The sequence below is a fragment of the Cajanus cajan genome, chromosome 4 (assembly GCF_000230855.2).
Source record: "Cajanus cajan strain Asha chromosome 4, NIPB_CcT2T_4, whole genome shotgun sequence".
NCBI lineage: Eukaryota > Viridiplantae > Streptophyta > Magnoliopsida > Fabales > Fabaceae > Cajanus > Cajanus cajan.
In genome coordinates, this window is record NC_138520.1 from 40,466,102 (window position 1) to 40,487,003 (window position 20,902).

Sequence of the window (20,902 nt, forward strand, 5' to 3'; positions counted from 1 at the left end):
TCCCAATCCCCTGTCCAAGCATGTTGGAGGCTCCATCAAAATACATGGTCCACGCATCATCTTTTGGTTCTTCATGTTGTATACTCATTATATGCTCATCGGGGAAATCATCCTGAAGGGATTGGTAATCATTGGTCGGCCCGTGTGCTAGGTAATCAGCTAGGGTACTACCCTTGATGGCTTTTTGTGTGACATGTATGATGTCAAATTCTGATAATTGTACTTGCCATCGGGCGATCTTCCCAGTGATTATTGGCTTGTCGAACACATACTTAATTGGATCCATTTTGGAAACCAACCAAGTAGTATGCCTTATCATATACTGCCTGAGCCTTTGTGTTGCCCACGCTAACGCACAGCAAGTCTTTTCTAATGGCGTGTAGCGGGTTTCATAATCTAGAAATTTCTTGCTCAAGTAGTAGATGGCTCGTTCTTTCTTTCCAGTTTCGTCCTGTTGCCCTAGCACGGCTCCCATGGACTCATCAAGCACTGTTAGATAGAGGATTAATGGCCTTCCCTCGACAGGTGGCACCAATACTGGTGGATTGGCCAAGCACTGTTTGACCTTGTCAAAAGCTCGTTGACAATTCTCATCCCAAGTTTCGGAATGATTCTTGCGCAATAGCTTGAATATTGGCTTGCACGTGTCAGTCAACTGTGCGATGAACCTTGCAATGTAGTTCACCCTGCCAAGGAATCCTCTTATCTCCTTCTCGGTTTTAGGAGGAGGCATTTCCATTATTGCCTTTACTTTATCGGGGTCCACCTCTATGCCTTTTTCACTAACGATGAACCCGAGAAGCTTACCCGACCGGACTCCGAAAGTACACTTAGCCGGATTTAGCTTAAGCTGATACTTGCGAAGCCGATTGAATAATTTTCTCAAATATTGAATATGGTTCATCTCGTCTTTCGACTTTGCGATCATGTCATCCATGTATACTTCAATTTCCTTGTGGATCATGTCGTGGAATAGTGTCACCATCGCTCGTTGGTAGGTGGCGCCCGCATTTTTAAGTCCAAAAGGCATTACCCTATAGCAAAAAGTGCCCCAGGGTGTGATGAAAGAAGTTTTCTCGCGGTCTTCCATATTCATTTTGATTTGGTTATACCCCGAGTATCCATCCATAAAGGAATAGAGCGTGTTCGTGGCTGTGTGATCCACGAGTGTATCAATATGTGGCAAGGGAAAATCGTCCTTTGGACTGGCACGATTCAGATCCCTATAGTCAACACACACTCTAACCTTTCCATTCTTTTTGATAACTGGCACAATGTTAGCCAGCCATTCGGGATATTGGGATACAACCAAGAATCCCGCGTCTAATTGTTTTTCCACCTCCTCCTTGATCTTTAAAGACCATTCGGGCTTGATTCGTCGAAGCTTTTGTTTAACGGGTCGAAACCCTTCTTTCAATGGCAACTTGTGCTCGACGATTTTAGAGTCCAAACCGGGCATATCACGGTACGACCATGCAAATACATCCTTGTATTCCCTTAATAATTGGATCAATTGTGATTTTATTTCATCACTGATATGGGTCCCAATGTTGACCTCTTGTATTTCTTGACCCTGCCCCAAATTTACGGTCTCCAATTCTTCTTGATACGGTTGGAGTAGACGAGCTTCTTGATCTAGCAGTCTTTGCAGATCCGGAGAGATGGTCTCCTCATCACTGTCTGACTCAACCCATTCATCCTCGGCTTTTGGATCCCGGTCAGAGCGAACAATTACAGACATAATTATTTTATTGGTTCTGTTTAGGTTTAGAATTATTAATGTTAATGAGAGAGAGAGAAAAGAACGAAATGAGAGAATAATATGTGAAAAATGCCTTTTTATTGATATATGTATGTAAAACTGTACAAAACCCTTATTTACATGAAAAAGGTCCTCATGATCTCGGGTACTGATCATGAGTCCCAAAAAGAAAAATGTGGAGGGGCCCTATCGTGGCTTGCCATACTCTACTCCTGCTTTGGTAGAGGATTCTTGCTCACATCGGGCGCTGTCGAATCGAAAGTGACCCACCCAGCATCAATAAGGCCTTGGACCTTGTGTTTGAGAGCTAGACAGTTCTCTGTTGAATGCCCTGGTGCTCCCGAATGGTATAGACATTTGTCTTGAGGCTTGTACCAATCGGGGTAAGGTGGGTCGATCTTTCTTGGTGGAATATAGGCTAGAAGTTGGGCTTCTACTAGCTTCGGCAGGAGATCGCTATAAGTGGTCGGAAGTTTGTCAAACTTCTTCACAGAGTTGTATTGCGATTTGCCTGACTTCGAAGTGGAAGAAGATGGAGAAATGGTTACAGCGTTGACTCCTCCTTCTTTCTTCTTCCCGAAGGCCTTCTTAGCTTCATATGGTTGGGAAGGCTTAGCCAGCTTCCCACTTTTAAGTCCTTGTTCCACCCTTTCTCCAATGGTGATGATGTCCGAGAAGAGTGTCGTTGTGTTCCCTATCATTTTATCGTAATAGGGACCAGTCAACGAGTTGATGAATAAGGACACCGTCTCCTTATCCGACAACAGGGGCTCTATCTGTGCCGCCAACTCCCTCCAACGTTGGGCGTACGCCTTGAAGGATTCATCATTCTTTTTACTCAAGGCTTGAAGATCTGACCTATCGGGTGTTAGGTCGATGTTATACTTATAGCGCTTGAGAAAGGCGTCGGCCAACTGTCTCCACGTGCACACTTGATTTCCATCCAGCTGCATATACCAATTGAGTGCAGTTTCGGCTAAGCTCTCTTGAAAGCAGTGGATCAAGAGCTTTTCATTTGTGGCATATGCAGCCATCTTGCGACAGTACATGGTGAGATGACTTTTGGGGCAAGTCGATCCCACGTACTTTGGGAAATCCGGCACTTTAAATTTAGGAGGGAATTGGATGTCCCTCACTAAGCACATGTCAGCGGCATCTTTGATGTCAAAATCATGCCCCTCCATAGCCCTCAACCGATCTTCTAGGGCGTGGAATTGTTCTTTTGAAACCTCGGGCTCTTTAATCATAATTCCAGCCCCAAGGGGTACAGTGTGTGGAGGATCTTTTTCATGCTCTTCCTCCTCTCCCTCATGATGGGACCCATGTTCACTGTGATGAGATCCATGGACGTTGTGGTGACGCATGAGTTCCATCATTTGCGCCATTTGCTCTTTAAGCTGTGAAAGCTCGGTTGTGAGCTTCTTGTTTTGCTCCTCCAATGCCTCCATTTTCTTGATTCTCTGTGCGCGCGTAAGGACAGAGAGATGACCAGCCACTTTCTAAAATGAATGTTTAGTTAGTTTATTTTATGGAATGAATACACTCTTTAACATGAGCTTGATAAACCTCCATCTTTAAGGCGCTGCCTTTTTAAGACGGAAGTTTACCACCCTTCTTTATCTATGATCTCTCCCCAACGGAGAATCTCTATAGTCATGGGTCTCTTTCACTCATGTCAAGAGGTATTGGTGACCCTAAAATGTATGTTTTTATGAGGATGCATGGTCTCTTATTGGTAATGATGCACATGCCCCTTACTTTTATATTTTCACACATTGGTTTTTCCTCTCATGTCATGACATTTTCATGCATGGGGATTTATTCTTAGACCTTATTACGAGGTTATTTATTAATGCACAAACAATTGCACATAAGCATTTACACAAACAATTCACTCATCCACGAACAGTCACGAACGAATCACGAGGTAGGGGTCTCCTGCAGAAAAGTGCATATTCAAGGAGGATCTAACTGTTCTCACTTGGTCAAAGGCCCCCAAGGTGCCCCCATTATAGGGACCCAATTCCTCTCGTCGTAAGTCGATGGAAAGTTCCAACGCACTGTCGGACTCAAGTTCATGGTTATCACCTTGAGTGATGTTTTTCCGACAACGGTCTCGTAGGCTCCTATAGACCCATTTAACCGGCCGTACTAACATCCACTCCCTATGGATTACCACTCATGCCCCCGGGTATAGAGGGAACTGTTGTGTGCAAAGGTTTGTGTGCAATTTATTTCAAACAATTGCGGAAATTTAAACAAACAACAGTTATTTAAAGCCAAATATATAAAGCACGTTATCATACAAGCAAGGGGTAATGAAGTAATTTTTACTATTATTTGTTAAAAACAATCTGTCACTAAATGGGACTGACTCTCGAAGCTTCCCCAGTGGAGTCGCCATCTGTCGCCACCGGCCCAAACGGGCTTTCGGCATTCGCGAAGGATGGTTGGACTCGTTTAATTGTTTAAAAATATGGATTGCTAGAATGACGTATTCTCAAACTGAGACCTTGTCAAACGAGCAATTTTATTAAATGATTCACCAATCCATATTACTCCCAAGCGGGACCCTCCATGGATTAGTGGTTTTCGCAAAAGGAGGGTTCGTGGAGTCGCCACCAATGTTTTACTCAAAACATTGGAAAAAGGGATAAGGCAATTGATTTTATAAATCAACTTTGGCCATTACAACCAGAGTCGGGTAAGGGAGTCGGTTACGCGTGGGGAAGGTGTTAGCACCCCACAGCGCCCCTTTCGGGTTCCCTATGACAGATTATTTCTAAAATAATAGCGTAAAATTACTAAATTACCCCTATTTATTATAAGCGATTATAAATTAATTATCTACATGATGATAGTTTAAATATGCACACAAAAAGCAGTAAAAGGAAGGATTTAAGAAGAAACCTCTTGAAGCGTGCTTTTATATATTGAGTAAAACTGGGAAGCTTTTTGGCGTTCCCTCGCTCTACAAGCTCGCTCGCTCCTTCCTAAAAACTTTTAACTATGGAAATCCGGAGGATTTCCCTTCGACTAGGTTCGATCCTCAAGCAAAATGGCTCGGGGCTCAAGAACTTCGTCGGATGAACTCTCCGAGTGATTTCTAGGGCAGAACACTGCTCAAAAACCCCAGAATACTCAAGGAGAGGGTTCAAACTATCTCCAAAAGTGTGGAATGACGTCCAATTGACGTCATATTTATAGGGAATAGGCGCAATACGGCCTACAGGAGCAATACGGCCGTATTGAAATTTTTGAACTTCAATACGGCCGTATTGAGTTCAATACGGCCATATTGAAATCCAGAAATTTCAATACGGCCGTATTGAGTTCAATACGGCTGTATTGAAGCTTCAATACGGCCGTATTGATTTCAGTACGGCCGTATTGAAGTTTCAGAAACTTCAATACGCCGTATTGAGTTCACTGCGGCCGTATTGAAGCTTCAATACGGCCGTATTAAGTTCAGTACGGCCGTATTGGGCTTCATTCCCTCCACTTCCTTATTTTGAGCTATTCTAAGACCTCTAGACCTACAGAGAACCCTCCTAGGGCCTTCCAGGAGTCCTTCTGGCTGATCTTCCTTCAGTCTTCGAGAGTCTTCAAGCTTTATTTCCGACCCGGACAATTTTAGGGGTCTACACTCATGTGTAGAGGAACACTCACATGTACTGCCACAAGTTCTTTGGAAACTTCTCTACCTCTTGAAGTCAAAAATCTTTTGAAAGAATTTGATGATGTATTCCCTAGTGAAGGCCCAGTGGGACTTCCACCTTTTAGGGGAATAGAGCATCAAATAGATCTTGTGCCTGGGGCTAGTCTTCCCAATAGACCAGCCTATAGGAATAATCCACAAGAAACTAAAGAGATAGAGAAGCAAGTACAAGAGTTGTTAGATAAGGGTTGGATTCAAAAGAGTCTAAGCCCTTGTGCTGTGCCTGTCATCTTGGTGCCAAAAAAAGATGGAAAATGGAGGATGTGTTGTGACTGTCGAGCCATCAACAACATCACATGTCATCCCCAAACTGATGGGCAAACTGAGGTAGTCAATAGGTCTCTAGGGACTATGTTGAGGGAAATCCTCAAAGGCAACAAAATGTCATGGGATGACTATCTGCCTCATGTGGAGTTTGCCTACAATAGAGTGGTCCACAAAACCACTAACATGTCTCCTTTTGAGATTGTTTATGGATTCAATCCTCTCACTCCTTTGGATTTATTGCCCCTTCCAGACGTTGCTTCCTTTATTCATAAAGAAGGCACATCTAGGGCTGAATTTGTCAAAAAATTGCATGAGAGGGTTAGAAGTCATATTCAATCCCAAACTGAAAAATATCAAAAATATAATAATAAGGGTAGAAAGGAAGTTGTCTTCAAGGAAGGTGACTGGGTTTGGCTGCACCTTAGGAAGGATAGGTTTCCTTCCAAAAGAAAGTCCAAGCTTAGTCGTAGAGGAGATGGACCCTTTCAAGTCCTTAGAAAAATAAATAATAATGCCTATGTCCTAGATCTCCCTTATGAATATGGTGTTAGTCCTAGTTTTAATGTTTCTGATTTGTCTCACTTTACAGGACTTGCTACCCAAGAGCAGGATGCTTTGGATTTGAGGACAAATCCTCTTCAAGAGGGAGGGGATGATGGAGGAGGCCCATGGGCCAAGGGCCCAACTACTAGGGCTTTGGCAAAGAGGATCCAAGAAGAGTGGGCCCAAGCTCAAGGAAAGCCCATCACATTGTTTAGTTGGGCTTTGACTCAAGCCCAGGTAGAGTAGGAGTACTGTAGGGTTGATCCTTAGGGCTTTGTATTTCTTTTAGGCCTTGTATTTCCAGCCATTAGACTAGGAATTTCATTTCATGGTCATTTGAATTTAGGGTTTAATTAGGGTTGCATGTGAATGTTCATTAGAATGTAATTCACTTTGCATTTGGTATGCATTTCGGCCATGTGCACACATGCACATGGTGTGACCGAAATGCAACTCAAATGGAAGGTAAATTACATTCCAAATGAGGTGCACATGGTGTGGTTCTGGGTTTGGCTCCAAAATTTGAATTTTGAATTCAAATTTTGGGCGCCTAAAGTTAAGTAAACCATACCATGGTTTCACTTAACCTTAGGCTAACCCATGGTTCCCTTAACCTAATTTTCTCCTATATATTCTAAGTGGCCGAGCTTTGTAATCACTTTTGGATATATGCATGAGATTTATTCCTATTGAACTCTCTCCCTCCGAAAGTCACTCTAACCTACCTCTACCCTCCTTGAGCTCCTCTCTTTGTAGAGCTAGGTTAACTTTCTCTTCTTCCGGACTTGGCTAGGTTAGGCTTAGGTCATATTGGTGCTTCTTGGAGCTTCCTTCCTTGCCATTCTTTCAAGGAACCGAGAAGACTTGAAGGTGTTCTTGAGGATTCACAAGTGGAACCTCATCAAAAGCTCCCTGGCCAATGCACCAAAATAAGCCAACATTTGAGCGTGGAGTTATGGCAAAAACTTGTAGCCGAGATTTCCAAAAATGTCGACCTCTTTGCATGGTCCAGCGCCGACATGCCAGGTATAGACCCTAACCTTATCTGTCACAGGTTGGCAATCCACAAAGAGGTGAAACTGGTGGCTCAGAGGAAACGAAAAATTGGTGGCAAAAGATGAGAAGCCATCATAGTTGAGACACAAAAGCTAATAAAAGAAGGATTCATCCGAGAAGTCTGATACACTACGTGGCTAGCCAATGCAGTGCTCGTTAAAAAGAACTCAGGGAAGTGGCGTATGTGCGTCGGCTACACCGACCTGAACAAGGCTTGCCCTAAAGATGCCTACCCCCTACCAAGCATTGACAGGTTAGTTGATGGAGCATCCAGTCAAGCCCTCCTCAGCTTTATGGACACATACTCCAGATACAATCAAATTATGATGTACCCACCAGACGAAGAGCACACATCATTCATCACCGACCACACCAACTTCTGCTACCGTGTGACATCGATCGACCTCAAAAACGCGGGAGCTACTTATCAAAGGCTGATGGATAAGGTTTTCCACCAGCAGATCGGACATGGAAGTCTACATAGACGACATGGTCATGAAAACTACATTGGCTGACGCCCATGTTGCTGACCTAGCTGAAGTATTTAGCCAAATACAGAAGCACAACATGTGCTTAAACCCCGAAAAGTGCATCTTCGGAGTCCAGGGAGGCAAGTTCCTCGACTTCATGATCACCCATAGGGGTATTGAAGCAAACCCAAAAAAGTGCAAGGCGATTATAAAGATGCATAGCCCTTGTAGACACCCAATTTCGTCTGGGGCATACAAACAAGGAAATGGACCTTTTGTTATGAAAAAAATTGGAGCTCCCAAGCATGCAAACAACAGGACAAGACATCAGAAGGCCTAAAGCCCAAATACATTGGTTTTAGTGGCCCAGAACGGGCTGTTCCAAAATCGGAACGGGCCGTTCCATGCCAAAAAAAAGGCCTAAAAACCTAGTCTAGAATGGGTTGTTCCAAACCAGGCAAAAGGCTTAAAAATAATAGGTTGGAACAGGCCGTTCGTAAGCCAGAACGGGCCGTTCCAAGATTGGAAGGGGCCGTTCCAAGCTCCTAAAAAGGGTTAAAAAACCTTAACCGGAACGGGCCATTCCTAAACTAGAACGGACCATTCCGAGATATTAAAATGGCCTAAAATCTCTTGTTTGGAACGCCCGTTCCAGTCTACTAGATTGTGTGTTAATCTTATCTCTGAAAAGGGCCGTTCCAATTTCAGAACGGGCCGTTCCAATTTAAGAACGGGTCGTTCCAATTACGAAATTAACACATAATGACCAGATCCAGAACGGGCCGTTTCGATTTTGGAACGGGCCGTTCTAGATCCTTTCTGATGCCTATAAATAGATAGCTTGGGCACAGTTCTCAAGACTCCAAATTTCGTCCAGACTCCTTAGAGCTCGAAATTTGTCTCTTTTTCTCCCTCTCCCTCTTGTATTTCTTGAGATTTTGTGAGGCATATTGTAGTGGGAAAGGTTGCCACAAAGCACCTAAAATCTTCCTATTTTAAAGATTCAATAGAGCTCATTTAAGAGGTATTTTAGTTAATCTCTTTCTCTCTTTCTTTTATTTCTTATCTATAATAAATATTGTTATAATAAAAATAATCATGTAGACATTTTAGGGTTAATTGTATCATTTAAATTTCAAGCATGTAAATAGTTATTAATAAAAGGGAATTTAATATTTCTATTATTATCATTTATAATGCTAACTTCATCATAGGGTACCGATTAAGGGCGTTGTAGGGGTGCTTAATACCTTCCCTACACGTAACCGACCCCCGAATCCAATTCTGGTTATCAAGGCCATTATTGGACTTTTAAAAACCTTTTCTTTTTCCAATATTTTGAGTAAAACATTGGTGGCGACTCCATGAACCTATTTTTAAAATCATTAATTAAGGATTAGTCTGGTGTCCGGGCATTCCTTAATTGATGAGACTTTCAAAAGGATGTCTAAACCATTAATCGTGAGATCAAAAATTTTTGGGTTGCGACAGATGGCGACTCCACTAGGAAAGTTTAAAGAGGGTCAGACCCATTTAATTGATGAAGTTAATAAAAAAAATTAAATATTTGTCCTCTTTATTTTTTTTTGTTTTATGTGTGTGGCTTTAATATCTATTTGCCTATTTAAATTCTGCACTTGTTTGAATAAAAATTGTACAGAAACCTTTGCACACAACAGTTCCCCCTACACCCGGGGGCATGAGGGTAATAAACATAAGGATTTGACGTACGACCGGCCCAAGTTTGGCCTTGGAGCTTGCGAGCCTTGTCGAAAATCACACTCAAGGTGATAACTGGTTACTCTAGCCCGAAATACTGCGACAGACCTTAGAGTTTGCCAGGTGACGGCGACAGAGATACTGGGTCCCTATAATGGGGGCACCTTGGGGGCCTTAAGATCGGTGAGATTAGAACTATCCTATACAACGCACTTTTCTTAACAGGGACCACAGACCAAGGATTTGAATACAATCGTTCATGGGTGTATGTTGATTGAGCATGTGTGTGTGCATTTGTTTGTATTATTTCTTCTAATAAGAGTGGATTGGAATTTTAAAATAAGCAAATAGATAATAAAAAAATAAAAAAATAATAATAATAAAAATTTTATACCCCTTTTGATGGAATAACACTAAGGACAAGAAGTCCAAAAGGTGATATATTGAAGGAGTCAAGAGGAATGGGTTAGTGTTGAAAAACCATAGGAGGAATAAGCCTACTTTTGGGCCTTAGCTCCTAAGTTTTTATAACATTTATTTTTATTCCTAGTTTTTGCCCTTGTCTTTAATTTCCTATTTTACCCTTGTATTTTGGGGTATCTTAGTCATAGGATTTATTTTCTTTTGTATTTCCCATTTTACCATTGTATTATGGGGTACTTTAGATCATAGGTTTTTAATTTTTGGCTAAGGTATTTAATTAGGGAGCTAGACACATTTTTGGTGGTGTTTGGACCTATTTTTGGACTTAGAAAGGCTTAGGCCCAAGTGGAGGGCAAAGGTTGCATGGTCTTATCATGCACCTAGATGTAGCCTAACTAAACCCAAAGATTCCATCCTTGGCCACCAAGTTGCATCTAGGGTTAATTTGGGTTTCATTTGGTGTGCATTTGGCACACTAAATGCAATCCTAGATGCCTCCCACTCCTATAAATACCCTAGGCACCACACCTTGTAAATACTTTGGATATTGAATATAAAGAGAGCCTTTTGTGCCTTTATATCTTTCCTTAGTCACCCTTGGCTAATTCGGCCACCTCCCTCCCATCTCCACCTTGAGAGAAAAAACCCTAGAAGTGGCCTTCATCATCAATGAAGTGAGCCAACCCTAGAGTGCACCTTTCAAGCCTTTCATCAAACACCTTTTACCCAACTTCCATTTTTGTCCATTCCATCATCATCCACCCTAAAACATTGCACCACCTTTGAAGAACTTGATCCTTGGAGTAGGCGTCCTCTCCCTTGCTCATCATCTCAAGTTCATGCAAGCTAGGATTCCATCACCTTTGTACATTCTTAGGTCAGCATTCTATTAACTTCATATAGGTAGTTTCTTTTTTGTAAAAAAAAAATCAATAAAAGAAATCTCATCTTTACCATAATCATTCCCCTTTAGATAATAGAAACATGATAAAGATTAGGCAAAACAAAAAAGAACATGCATATCATATACTTAGGATCACAAGGGGATTTGTATCAAAGACAAGAAATCAGTGTGACCTCTGTGACATCATAAAATATTATGAAGAGGAACACTGATAACTCACCTTGCGGCAAGGATGAGCCATTGAATCTTTTTTAGGAATTCCCTTTCATGCATTTACATCCAAATAATTTAATAGAAAACTATTCATTGTCACTCGAAGGTGTCTCCTAAACACTCCATACTCACGAAGCTCAAGGGGAAAGAGTCATGGAAGCTCTACAAGAAGGAAGTCAGGCACTTTTTATGGAGTTCATACAACTCAAACAACAAATGACTAAGATGATCGATGCCATGACCAAAATGCAACACGACATCGACCATACTAGAGGATGTTTGAATACTCTAGAAGAAAGATTGAGAGCTGTCAAAACACATAATTTTGATGGTAAAGAAGCTGCTGAAACCACAAAACCCCCACGGTCCGAGGATATTCAATCAAAAGGGATCTACGAGAGGAAAGGAAAGGATGCTACCACCCTCCCCGTCTTTCCTCGGAAGCTTAAAATAGTCTCAAAAGTACAAAGGACTTTTCACGAAATTCCTATGAGCTATGCAGACTTGTTTCCTCAACTGTTGGAGGCCTCGAAGTTGGTAAAAGCCCCACCGCAAAGAAAGCAACAACCGCCTTACCCCTTATGGTATAGGCTCGAGGAAACTTGCGATTATCACGCTGGGGCAGCAGGGCATTCTATTGAAAATTCCAAGGCCTTGAAGCTTCGCGTACAAGAGCTTATCGACACTAGGGGACTCAAGTTTGAGGCCAACAGACTAGACATCAACAAACAACCATGATAAGTAGTAATCTGGGAATGGTCTATTGAAAAGCTGTTGAGGGTTTTCTCTTCAAAAAAAAATATTACTTTAAGTTCACGCTCAACTTATGACCTTTGCCCATGATCATGAGTTCAAAATAAGGGCTTGTTTTTTTATATTCATCAATAACATACGTCATTTCCATAAAACCCTTGCGTCTATTCTTTTCTCTCTTATGTCACACATTAAATTCCAAAATCAATCACCATGAGAAAAAAACATGACTGAAGATAATAAAATTAATCAAAACTCTGAACATCTACGACACATTGTCTGAGTTTGAGGCAGAAAAGGAGATAACCTCCTTAAAACATGCAAAGATGAGGAAGTGATCAAATTCATAACTATAAGATTCTCATCGCATAAGAGTAGTCTTACAAAATAAATAATAATATCTTCAACTCAATTTCTCTTGACAAAGGAAGCACAAATCTCGGTCCATAAAAGAACTCCCAATACTCGCAGGCCGGGGCAACATCTTTCTCCTCGGTGTATGGGACGGGGGCAATGTTAATCATCAAAGACGCTGGTCCTCCCAAACATAGATGGCAGGAGATTTTGTCAAAGCAAAGAATATTACTTGCAAAATACTAATAGGATGAAAACCCACAAAGGGCATCTTAGGCAAAAAATAAAAAAAAATAATTAAAAAAAATGAAAAGTTCCCGCTAGGACACGTCCTAGGCAAAAATTAGGGATCTAAAAAGGATAAAAATAGCAAGTGATGATTCTCATAGTTGAAAGCTAAAAGGCGGCTTGAACACTTCTACAAGGGGCCAAATTATGCGAAGACTTTGCCCGAGACCCAGATATGTAGTTCAAGATAATTAGGAGAATGATTATAATAATTATTCAAGGAAATGATTGTTTAAAAAACTTAAACACTCACCTACCTCAACTACCCATTCATTCTAAATCATCCTGTTGAGATTGGGGGAGACTTGTTGAGATCACCTCTGGAGATTAAAGGTTTTGATGATAACAAATGTGTGGAACAAAGCTGACCAAGGACATCAACAACTTAGAAGTCAAAAACAAAGTCAAAGAAAATGTTATGTAATAAGAGTAGCTTATAAATTGCTTCGTTAATTTTATTTTTTGTGTGTGTGTTTTGTGCATGAGCTAATCTTTGTCCAATCTGATTAAGGGAGTGTATGATGATGAGTTTAAAAGGTTAAGAAGTTATTTTGGGACTTAAAATAGAGTTTTGAAAACTAACTCAAAATAATCGTTTATCATTAAATATAATCAATTATTCCAGCAACAGGTAAAAAAGGATACCTTGTTGCAATAATCGATTATTTGTGAATAATCGATTATCCCAAAAATGACTCTATGGAATAATCGATTATCCAGCAAAATAATCGATTAAATTGTTCTTGGTTGATTTTCAGAAATCATGAAGAACAAAATAATCGATTATTCTTTAAAATAATCGATTATCTGGGTTCTGAAAAACTTATAAATAGTTTGAACATTTTGAAACTTCAGAACAAGATAGAATTGAGAATCAAAATTAGAAAAACGTGTTTGTGAAGTCTTTGTGACATCCTTGGAGAGTTTTCTTCGTGAAACCAAGAAGAAAAACGTTTTTGAAATACTTTGAGAAAAGATGATCATCATCATCACATTCTTGAAAGGAGACAGATTAAGATTTGCTTCTGAATTCCAGGTGAATTCGTTCCTTAATTCTTTGTGAATATTTGTAAAATCTTGAGTAGGTTTCTCAAGTGGTAAGGAATTCTTGAAATGGGTTTCTACAAGGGGTGCTTTCTTGAGGTCAAGAAAGTGGGTATCTTGAATGTAAGAGTGTATTCATGTGTGGTATGCTTGTAAAACTTCTTCATTAAGATAGTGGAACAAATCTTGATCGGGTTATGATTGAGGACTGGATGTAGGTCACATGTGGAGTGGCTGAACCAGGATAAAAGACTTGTGCAATCTTGTCTTACTCTTATCTTTTACTTTGTGTAATATCTTGGTTGTATGTAAAGGAGATCATTCTTGATTAACATGTTTGCATGAGCATTATTGATCTTAACTGAATCAAAGTATTACATAGTGATTGTACGTAACTTTGAATCTCATTAACAATTAATCAAGAAAGCATATAGGATTCATTCTTCATTAACAAGTCTTTAAGAAACTTCTTTGAAAATTCATAATTAGAAAAGTTTGATTTGAAATAAAGATCCTAAAACTCTGAATTTTTTTTTTAAAGTGTCATAGAATCCAATTCACCCCCCCTCTTGGATTGGCCATTCTTTTCTAACAATTGGTATCTAGAGCAAGGTTCTTGAGAGTTATTCAAGATTTCAAAAATGGCCAATAGCAACCTACCTTATGGTGAGGGTGTCTCTATTCATAGACCTCCTGTTTTCAATGGTGAGAACTATGCCTACTGGAAAATTAGGATGGGAATTTTCATTGAAGCAATTGACATTGCTGTGTGGGATGCAATTGAAAATGGACCCTATATCTCTATGACCAAAGATGATGATTTGAAGAGAGAAAAACATTGGAGTGAGTGGAGTGATGATGAAAGAAAAAGAGCCCAATATGACTATAGAGCCAAAAACATCATTACATCTACACTGTCTATTGATAAGTTTTTCAGAATATCACAATGCAAATCTACTAAAGAAATATGGGATACTTTGCAAGTCACTCATGAAGGAAAAATGGTGAATCTATTTCTGACTTTGAAAAGAGATTTACACACTTGATAAATCACCTTGTTGATCTTGGAAGGAAATTTGAAAAAGAAGAGTTAAACTTGAAAGTGCTACAATGCTTGGACAGATAATGGCAAGCAAAGGTGACTGCCATAGAAGAATCAAAGGACTTGACTTCATTGCCCCTTGCTACTCTCTTTGGGAAGCTAAGAGAGCATGAACAAAAGCTGCATATATTTGAGGAAAATGAACAGCAGGACAAGAAGGGCAAGGGAGTGTCACTAAAGGCCTTGAAATCAGCCAAAGGCAAAGAGGTGTGTGAAGAATCAAGCTCCGAAGATTTCGAAACTGAGAACTTCAACTTGTTGGTGAAGAAGTTCAGAAAATTCCTAAGGAAAAAGAGGAATTCCCCCTACAAGTTCAATAAAAAGGCTAACAAGAAAGAGGAAGCAAGTACATCCTCCTACAATTGCTTTAAGTGTGGGAAACCAGGACATATAAAAGCTGAATGTCCAAACCTCTTGAAGAAGCAACAAGAGGAAAAGAAAATGAAGAAAAATGGAAAATGGAAGACGGCCTACATTGCTTGGGAAGACAATGACTCAAGCACAACAAGTGATGAATATGAATTTGAAGAGAACAATTTGTGTTTGATGGCTGGAGCTGACCAAGACACAATAGAATGCTTGAGGGCCAAGAGCTTACTATGGTATCTTGACAGTGGCTGCTCAAGGCATATGACTGGAGATCCTTCAAAATTCTTAAGTCTAAAATTGAAGAATGAAGGGTATGTTACTTATGGTGACAAGAACAAAGGGAGAATTCTTGGTCATGGTAATATTGGTAACTCCTCCTCCCAAACATTGATTGAAAATGTATTGCTTGTTGAAGGACTGAAACATAATTTGTTGAGCATAAGTCAACTTAGTGATAAAGGCTTTAAAATTGAATTTGATAACACCTGTTGCTTGATATGTGATAAAAATACAAAAGAAATCAGATTCATTAGAAAAAGAATTGACAACATATACATGCTTGACTTAGAACACTCAATAGCAATTTCTAATACCAAGTGCTTAATAACTAAAGAAGATAATATTTGGATGTGGCATAGGAGAGCTGCACATATTCACATGGATCACTTAAATAAACTGAGTAGAAAGGAATTAGTGATAGGATTACCTAAACTCAAGTTTAGCAAGGACAAACTATGTGATGCTTGTCAAAAGGGCAAGCAAGTGAAGGCTAGCTTTAAAAGCAAAAATCAGATTTCCACTACAAGACCTTTGCAATTAATTCACATGGATTTGTTTGGTCCTTCAAGAACCATGAGTCTAGGTGGGAACTACTATGGGTTAGTTATTGTAGATGACTACACAAGATTCACATGGGTTATGTTTCTTGCAAATAAAAATGATGCTTTTAATGCCTTTAGGAAATTTGCCAAGCTTGTTCAAAATGAAAAGAATTCAAACATTACCTCTATAAGAAGTGACCATGGAGGTGAATTCCAAAACATTTTCTGTGAGGAGCATGGTATAAACCATAATTTTCAGCACCTAGGACACCTCAACAAAATGGGGTTGTTGAGAGGAAAAATAGGTCTCTTTAGGAACTAGCTAGGACTATGTTGAATGAGACAAAATTGCCAAAATATTTTTGGGCTGATGCTATTAACACAGCTTGTCATGTATTAAACAAAGTTATGATCCGACCCATACAAAAGAAAACACCCTATGAAATTTACAATGGAAGGAAGCCTAACATTTCATACTTTAGAGTGTTTGGGTGTAAGTGCTTTGTGCTGAACAATGGGAAATAGCAACTTGGAAAATTTGATGCAAAGACTGATGAGGCAATCTTTTTAGGATACTCTACAAATAGTAAAGCCTGTAGAATCTATAACAAGAGAACTCTAGTTGTTGAAGAATCAGTTCATGTTGTGTTTGATGAGACTAACAAACAAGAGACAAAGCAAACTGAAATAGAAGACTTGACTGATTTGCTTGATCAACCTCTATTGGAGAGTGAAGCTAATGACAAGCCTAAAGAGAGTGAACCAAATGAAAACACTAAGGATACAAGTGAACAATTTCCTAAGGAATGGAAAAATTCTAAGGACTTATCAATGGATAATATAATTGGAAACACTACTACAAAAGCACAATTTAACATCGTTATATCTACATCGATTTTAAGAAAACCGATGTAAAATAAAAGTGCGGTGGCATTTTTGTAATTAAATAGAAGATGGAAGTATATTTACATCGATTCTGGGAACGAACGATGTAAATATGAAGTATTTTTACATCGGTTCTGGTGGTGACCGATGTAGAATTTAAATCCTAAGAATTTTCTACATCGTTTGTGTTGGTGCTCGATGTAGAATTAGAAGGGCATTATTATTTTACAACGTTTTTATTCGTGACCGATGTAGAATTGGAAGACATTTCCAAACACAAGAACGATCTCTTGCGTTCTCATCAGTGCGCGCTTCTCCAAGTCCATGCGTAGGAAGCTTTTTAATTGGCGAAAAATTCTTCGCGTGTTCCTCAACTAATCGTCTACTCTCGTGTACTAAGGTGATGCCTTTTTCATTGTTTACTAGTGCAACTACTGTAGGTCCTCAAGAACTAGGGTTTTCCATTTTCTTTATGAATGCATTGAAGCCCTTTTCTAATGAATTTTTCTTTTCTTTTTCTGGGTTTGTTTTTGTAGAATTGAACGCATTGTATTCTTTGAATACACTATTGGAAGCCTTGCCGGATCCTCAAAACTGTGTTCATCAGAAACTTCGAAAGCTAGTAATTTATTTTTTCCACTATTGCCGACTGGGCTCGCCACCGTAAGCGCCGCCGCGAGGATATCAAAAGGGACACCGGTACCCTCTCTTCTTTTTCTCCAAATTGTTCTAGGGTTTGTGGACTTGTTCACTGCTGGAAGTGGGAATGCTTGTGATTGTGCACGTGCAACGTGCTTTCTCAAATTGGATAGAAAAGGGGACCGTGTGAGGGTTAAAATGTTCATGCTATGCTTAATATGTATATGTGCTGGTTTAGTTGCAGGTGCGAATCTTGCTTCGGTGCTAGACGAGCAAATTTTGAAAGAGAAACAGCCTGATGTGCATGAGTGTGAAAATCAAGATGAAGAGGTTGTTGCGATGGTTTAAGAACCCCATTCTGGTATTTGAGTTTAATACATTGAAAATCTTAGTGTTTTATTTTTTTTTTCTGCTACGGATATTTCCAGCCCACTAGGCAAAATTAATTTTTCTTGTGGTACTGTGATTGTCGCCAACAAAAAGGGTTTTCACTCCTGGCAAGAATTGAAATCAAAATTCCTACTGAAAAGGTCATGCCAACCCGTTGGGTTACTTGGAGTGTGTTTGATTTCTGTTTTCAAAAACTATTTTTAGTTTTCAAAATGGACTAAATATGGTTGTTCAGATAGTAGGTGTTGGGTCAACTTTTGGGAAATTGGAAAGGAATTTATAAGTTGTGCAGGGTGTTGTAGACAATAAAGTTTAGAACTTACATGTTGGAATGCTAATCTGTGTGATGAATTCCATTGTTTACAGCTTATGTTGGGTGATATTGTAATTTCTGTTGAGATAGCAGTAAGACAAGCAGAGGAAAGAGGGCACACTCTTCTTGATGAGATCTGAATCCTCATGGTTGGTTTCATGATATTCTGACTATTTTCTGTTTGTTACTGAAGTTTATTATTTTAGCTTATGGTACCTGTCTTCTGCTGCCAGCATAAGTGGAAAGTGAGCTGGAGTTTCATTTATTTCTTGGCGTGGTGTGTTTAAAATAGATACTACACTGAGCATGTTGGAATTTTATCTTATAATACTATGTCTACGTTGTTTGAACTGAAAGGATGAACTTGAGAACATCAATTACTTTATCTATTTGCAGGTTCATGGTTTGTTACATCTTTTGGGATTTGATCATGAAATGAGCGAAAAGGCTGAAGTAGAAATGGAAAGAGAGGAGGAAATCCTTTTAAGAAGTCTTGATTGGAAGGGAAAAGGGCTAATAAAGAGTGCATGTGATGTTGAAACAAACTCAAATTTTCACCAAGACAGTTCAGATGGCAATTGTATTTTTTACTAGTATGCCTCAGCAATCCTCAACTTGCATAATTTTAATTTATTGGTTTTATATATTTCCCTCTAATTCAAGTAACTATCATTTGCATAAAATGTATGGGGCAATAATCTTATAGATGAATTTTCAAAAGACAGGAAGAAAGAAGGCAGTCTTCGATTTTACAAACCAAAGTTTAGCTATATCTTCTGTGATATGGATGGTAAGATTGTAGCAAAACACTTTTGATATTGCTTCATCTTTCGCCTGGATTTTAATAGACTCCTGTTTTATATAAAGGAACATTGCTGAACAGAAAATGTCAAATTTCCTCTGCAACTGTCACTCTGTCCGGCCTTGCATAACTTTTACCGCCTTACTCTATTTTCTCCCTGCATTGTTCTATTTTCTAATCTCTCTAAAACAGGTCGTTCATTTCATCTCACCGTGTTCGCTTCTAAGTTTTAGCCTTAATTTTTTATTCTAATATTGGTTAGAATAGCACCCGCATCATATTCTCATTATTTCAGTATAGCATGTTGAGGGTCGGTTACTATGCAACTATTTGGGATTGACAGCTATGGTGCTAATGTTTGCCCTTGTATTATATCTTTAACGAGCAAAATAAAACAAGTCTGGAAAAGAAAAATAATATATTTAGTTAAAATCAAATTTAATTGTATAACAAATCTCACCTATTTTACAATATATCTGAAACTAAACCATTAAAATCAAATAATTTTTTTGTGCATTCATTGTTTTCAGTGACAATGTCCTTTAGTTTTTCATATGAATTTTGCATGCTTAGTATGCACATGCTCATTCTGGTAAATTTAATGTTCAATGCTGATTTTTTTTTTTTAATTCTTAAACTGAGTAATACTATTATTGATTCATTTTTTTGAATTGATCAATACTGTTTTTCTTTTCAAAAATTAGTAAACATGAATCATTTGTTAAATTTAAATTAGTACGTTTTGAAATTTGCTTCAAAATTTCCATTCTTAGATGCACTAGTATTAGTGTATAAACTCATCTTTTGGTTACATGTTCACTTCTGTATATATATATCTGCGTAGTTTATATACTTAATGTTCAGACAATGCCAAAGAGTCTTCACTACCTGTCACTGAAACTAACTGTAGAATATTTCAAATCCCCTAATTATGAAGAGAAGACTAATGAGGAAAAGTTTATTGATTCATCATTACACCATTATGTTATTTTCTCTAATAATGTGCTTGCAACTTCAGTGGTTATCAACTCCATTGTATTTCATGCAAAGGTATGCTATGCATCTAGTCATGCACTACTGATTTGATACAAGTTTAATTTTAGCTGATGTAATAATAATTTTACTTCTTGTTGTGAAATTTTTCAGGAAAGTTCAAATCAGGTTTTTCATGTGTTGACTGATGGAGAAAATTATTATGCAATGAAGCTCTGGTTCTTGAGGAACCATTATAAGGAAGCTTTTGTTCAAGTGCTGAATGTATCATTTTGTGGTTATGATAATCCATCCATGAACCAAGTTAGAATAGAATACCTTTCAATTTTTTCTGATTCACACTATTTACTTCCTGATTTATTCAGCATTTTGAAGAAAGATGTGGTTTTGGATGATGATGTTGTTATTCAACAAGACTTGTTTGCGTTATGGAACATGGACTTTGGGGATAAAGTTAATGGTGCAGTGCAGTTCTGCTCGGTAAAGTTTAGGTTCGTGTCTAACTTGGGAGAGCTTTTTAATGGTTCATGATTTTAAGTCAAGTTAGACAAAGGAACTCTTAAAAAAAATTTACGTGTATAGGTTGATTTTAACTTCTGCAAGAAGTTTGATGAATTTTGTCTCCTTAGTTTACTTTATTTTCTTTTTCTATAATTTCCTACCGTGGTGTTTATCCAAACTGGCCTTAGAATTGCGCTGCTATTTTAATTGACACAATTGCGCTGCCATTACTTCCAAATTTATTGCTTCAATTCCTTAATTAAAATACTACCTTATCATTGTCTATTGCAAAAAGTTTATTTCCTATACTTTTCTGTAACTTTCATTTGGTATTTGATACACACCATAACTGGCAAGAATTAGTTTGCATGGTAGCTTTATATAATTTAATGTAAGTCATATCTAGTCTAATTTTGATATGAACTTTGGCATCATATTTAGGTAACTTGGCTGTGGCTTCTCTTCATGATCAAATACTTTTGCTTATAAACATTAACATAGGCTCTAGTCTAGTGCATACATTTGTATTTAATTACAGGTAATCAGAAATAATCCAAAAATAAGCATGATTTT

At 38.7% G+C, this 20,902-nt stretch overlaps 1 protein-coding gene across 6 annotated transcripts; it reads left to right on the forward strand.

Annotated features, from left to right (window-relative positions):
• The first annotated feature begins 16,594 nt into the window (after nucleotides 1-16,594).
• LOC109800115 (putative galacturonosyltransferase 7) lies at nucleotides 16,595-20,443 on the forward strand. 6 transcript variants are annotated; one of them, XM_083072478.1, is made up of 7 exons: nucleotides 16,595-17,091; nucleotides 17,228-17,390; nucleotides 17,569-17,691; nucleotides 18,087-18,182; nucleotides 18,430-18,626; nucleotides 19,131-19,885; nucleotides 19,982-20,443. In XM_083072478.1, the coding sequence occupies exons 6-7, from the start codon at nucleotides 19,703-19,705 to the stop codon at nucleotides 20,357-20,359; spliced, it is 561 nt and encodes a 186-aa protein (XP_082928604.1). In that variant the 5' UTR covers nucleotides 16,595-17,091; nucleotides 17,228-17,390; nucleotides 17,569-17,691; nucleotides 18,087-18,182; nucleotides 18,430-18,626; nucleotides 19,131-19,702; the 3' UTR covers nucleotides 20,360-20,443. The 6 variants fall into 6 exon arrangements, 2 of the variants coding, with proteins under 2 accessions (XP_082928604.1, XP_082928605.1); XM_083072479.1 differs by lacking the exon at nucleotides 19,131-19,885 and adding an exon at nucleotides 18,759-18,823 and having other exon boundaries at nucleotides 16,601-17,091; nucleotides 17,569-18,182; XR_014433047.1 differs by lacking the exons at nucleotides 19,131-19,885; nucleotides 19,982-20,443 and adding exons at nucleotides 18,759-18,823; nucleotides 18,901-19,124 and having other exon boundaries at nucleotides 16,606-17,091; nucleotides 17,569-18,182.
• The last annotated feature ends 459 nt before the right edge of the window (nucleotides 20,444-20,902 follow it).

Coding starts and splice junctions, on each gene's coding strand:
- LOC109800115 (XM_083072478.1), top strand. CDS start 19,703: ATGCCAAAGAGTCTTCACTACCTGTCACTGAAACTAACTGTAGAATAT. Junction 19,886..19,981: donor CCATTGTATTTCATGCAAAG/GTATGCTATGCA, acceptor GAAATTTTTCAG/GAAAGTTCAAATCAGGTTTT.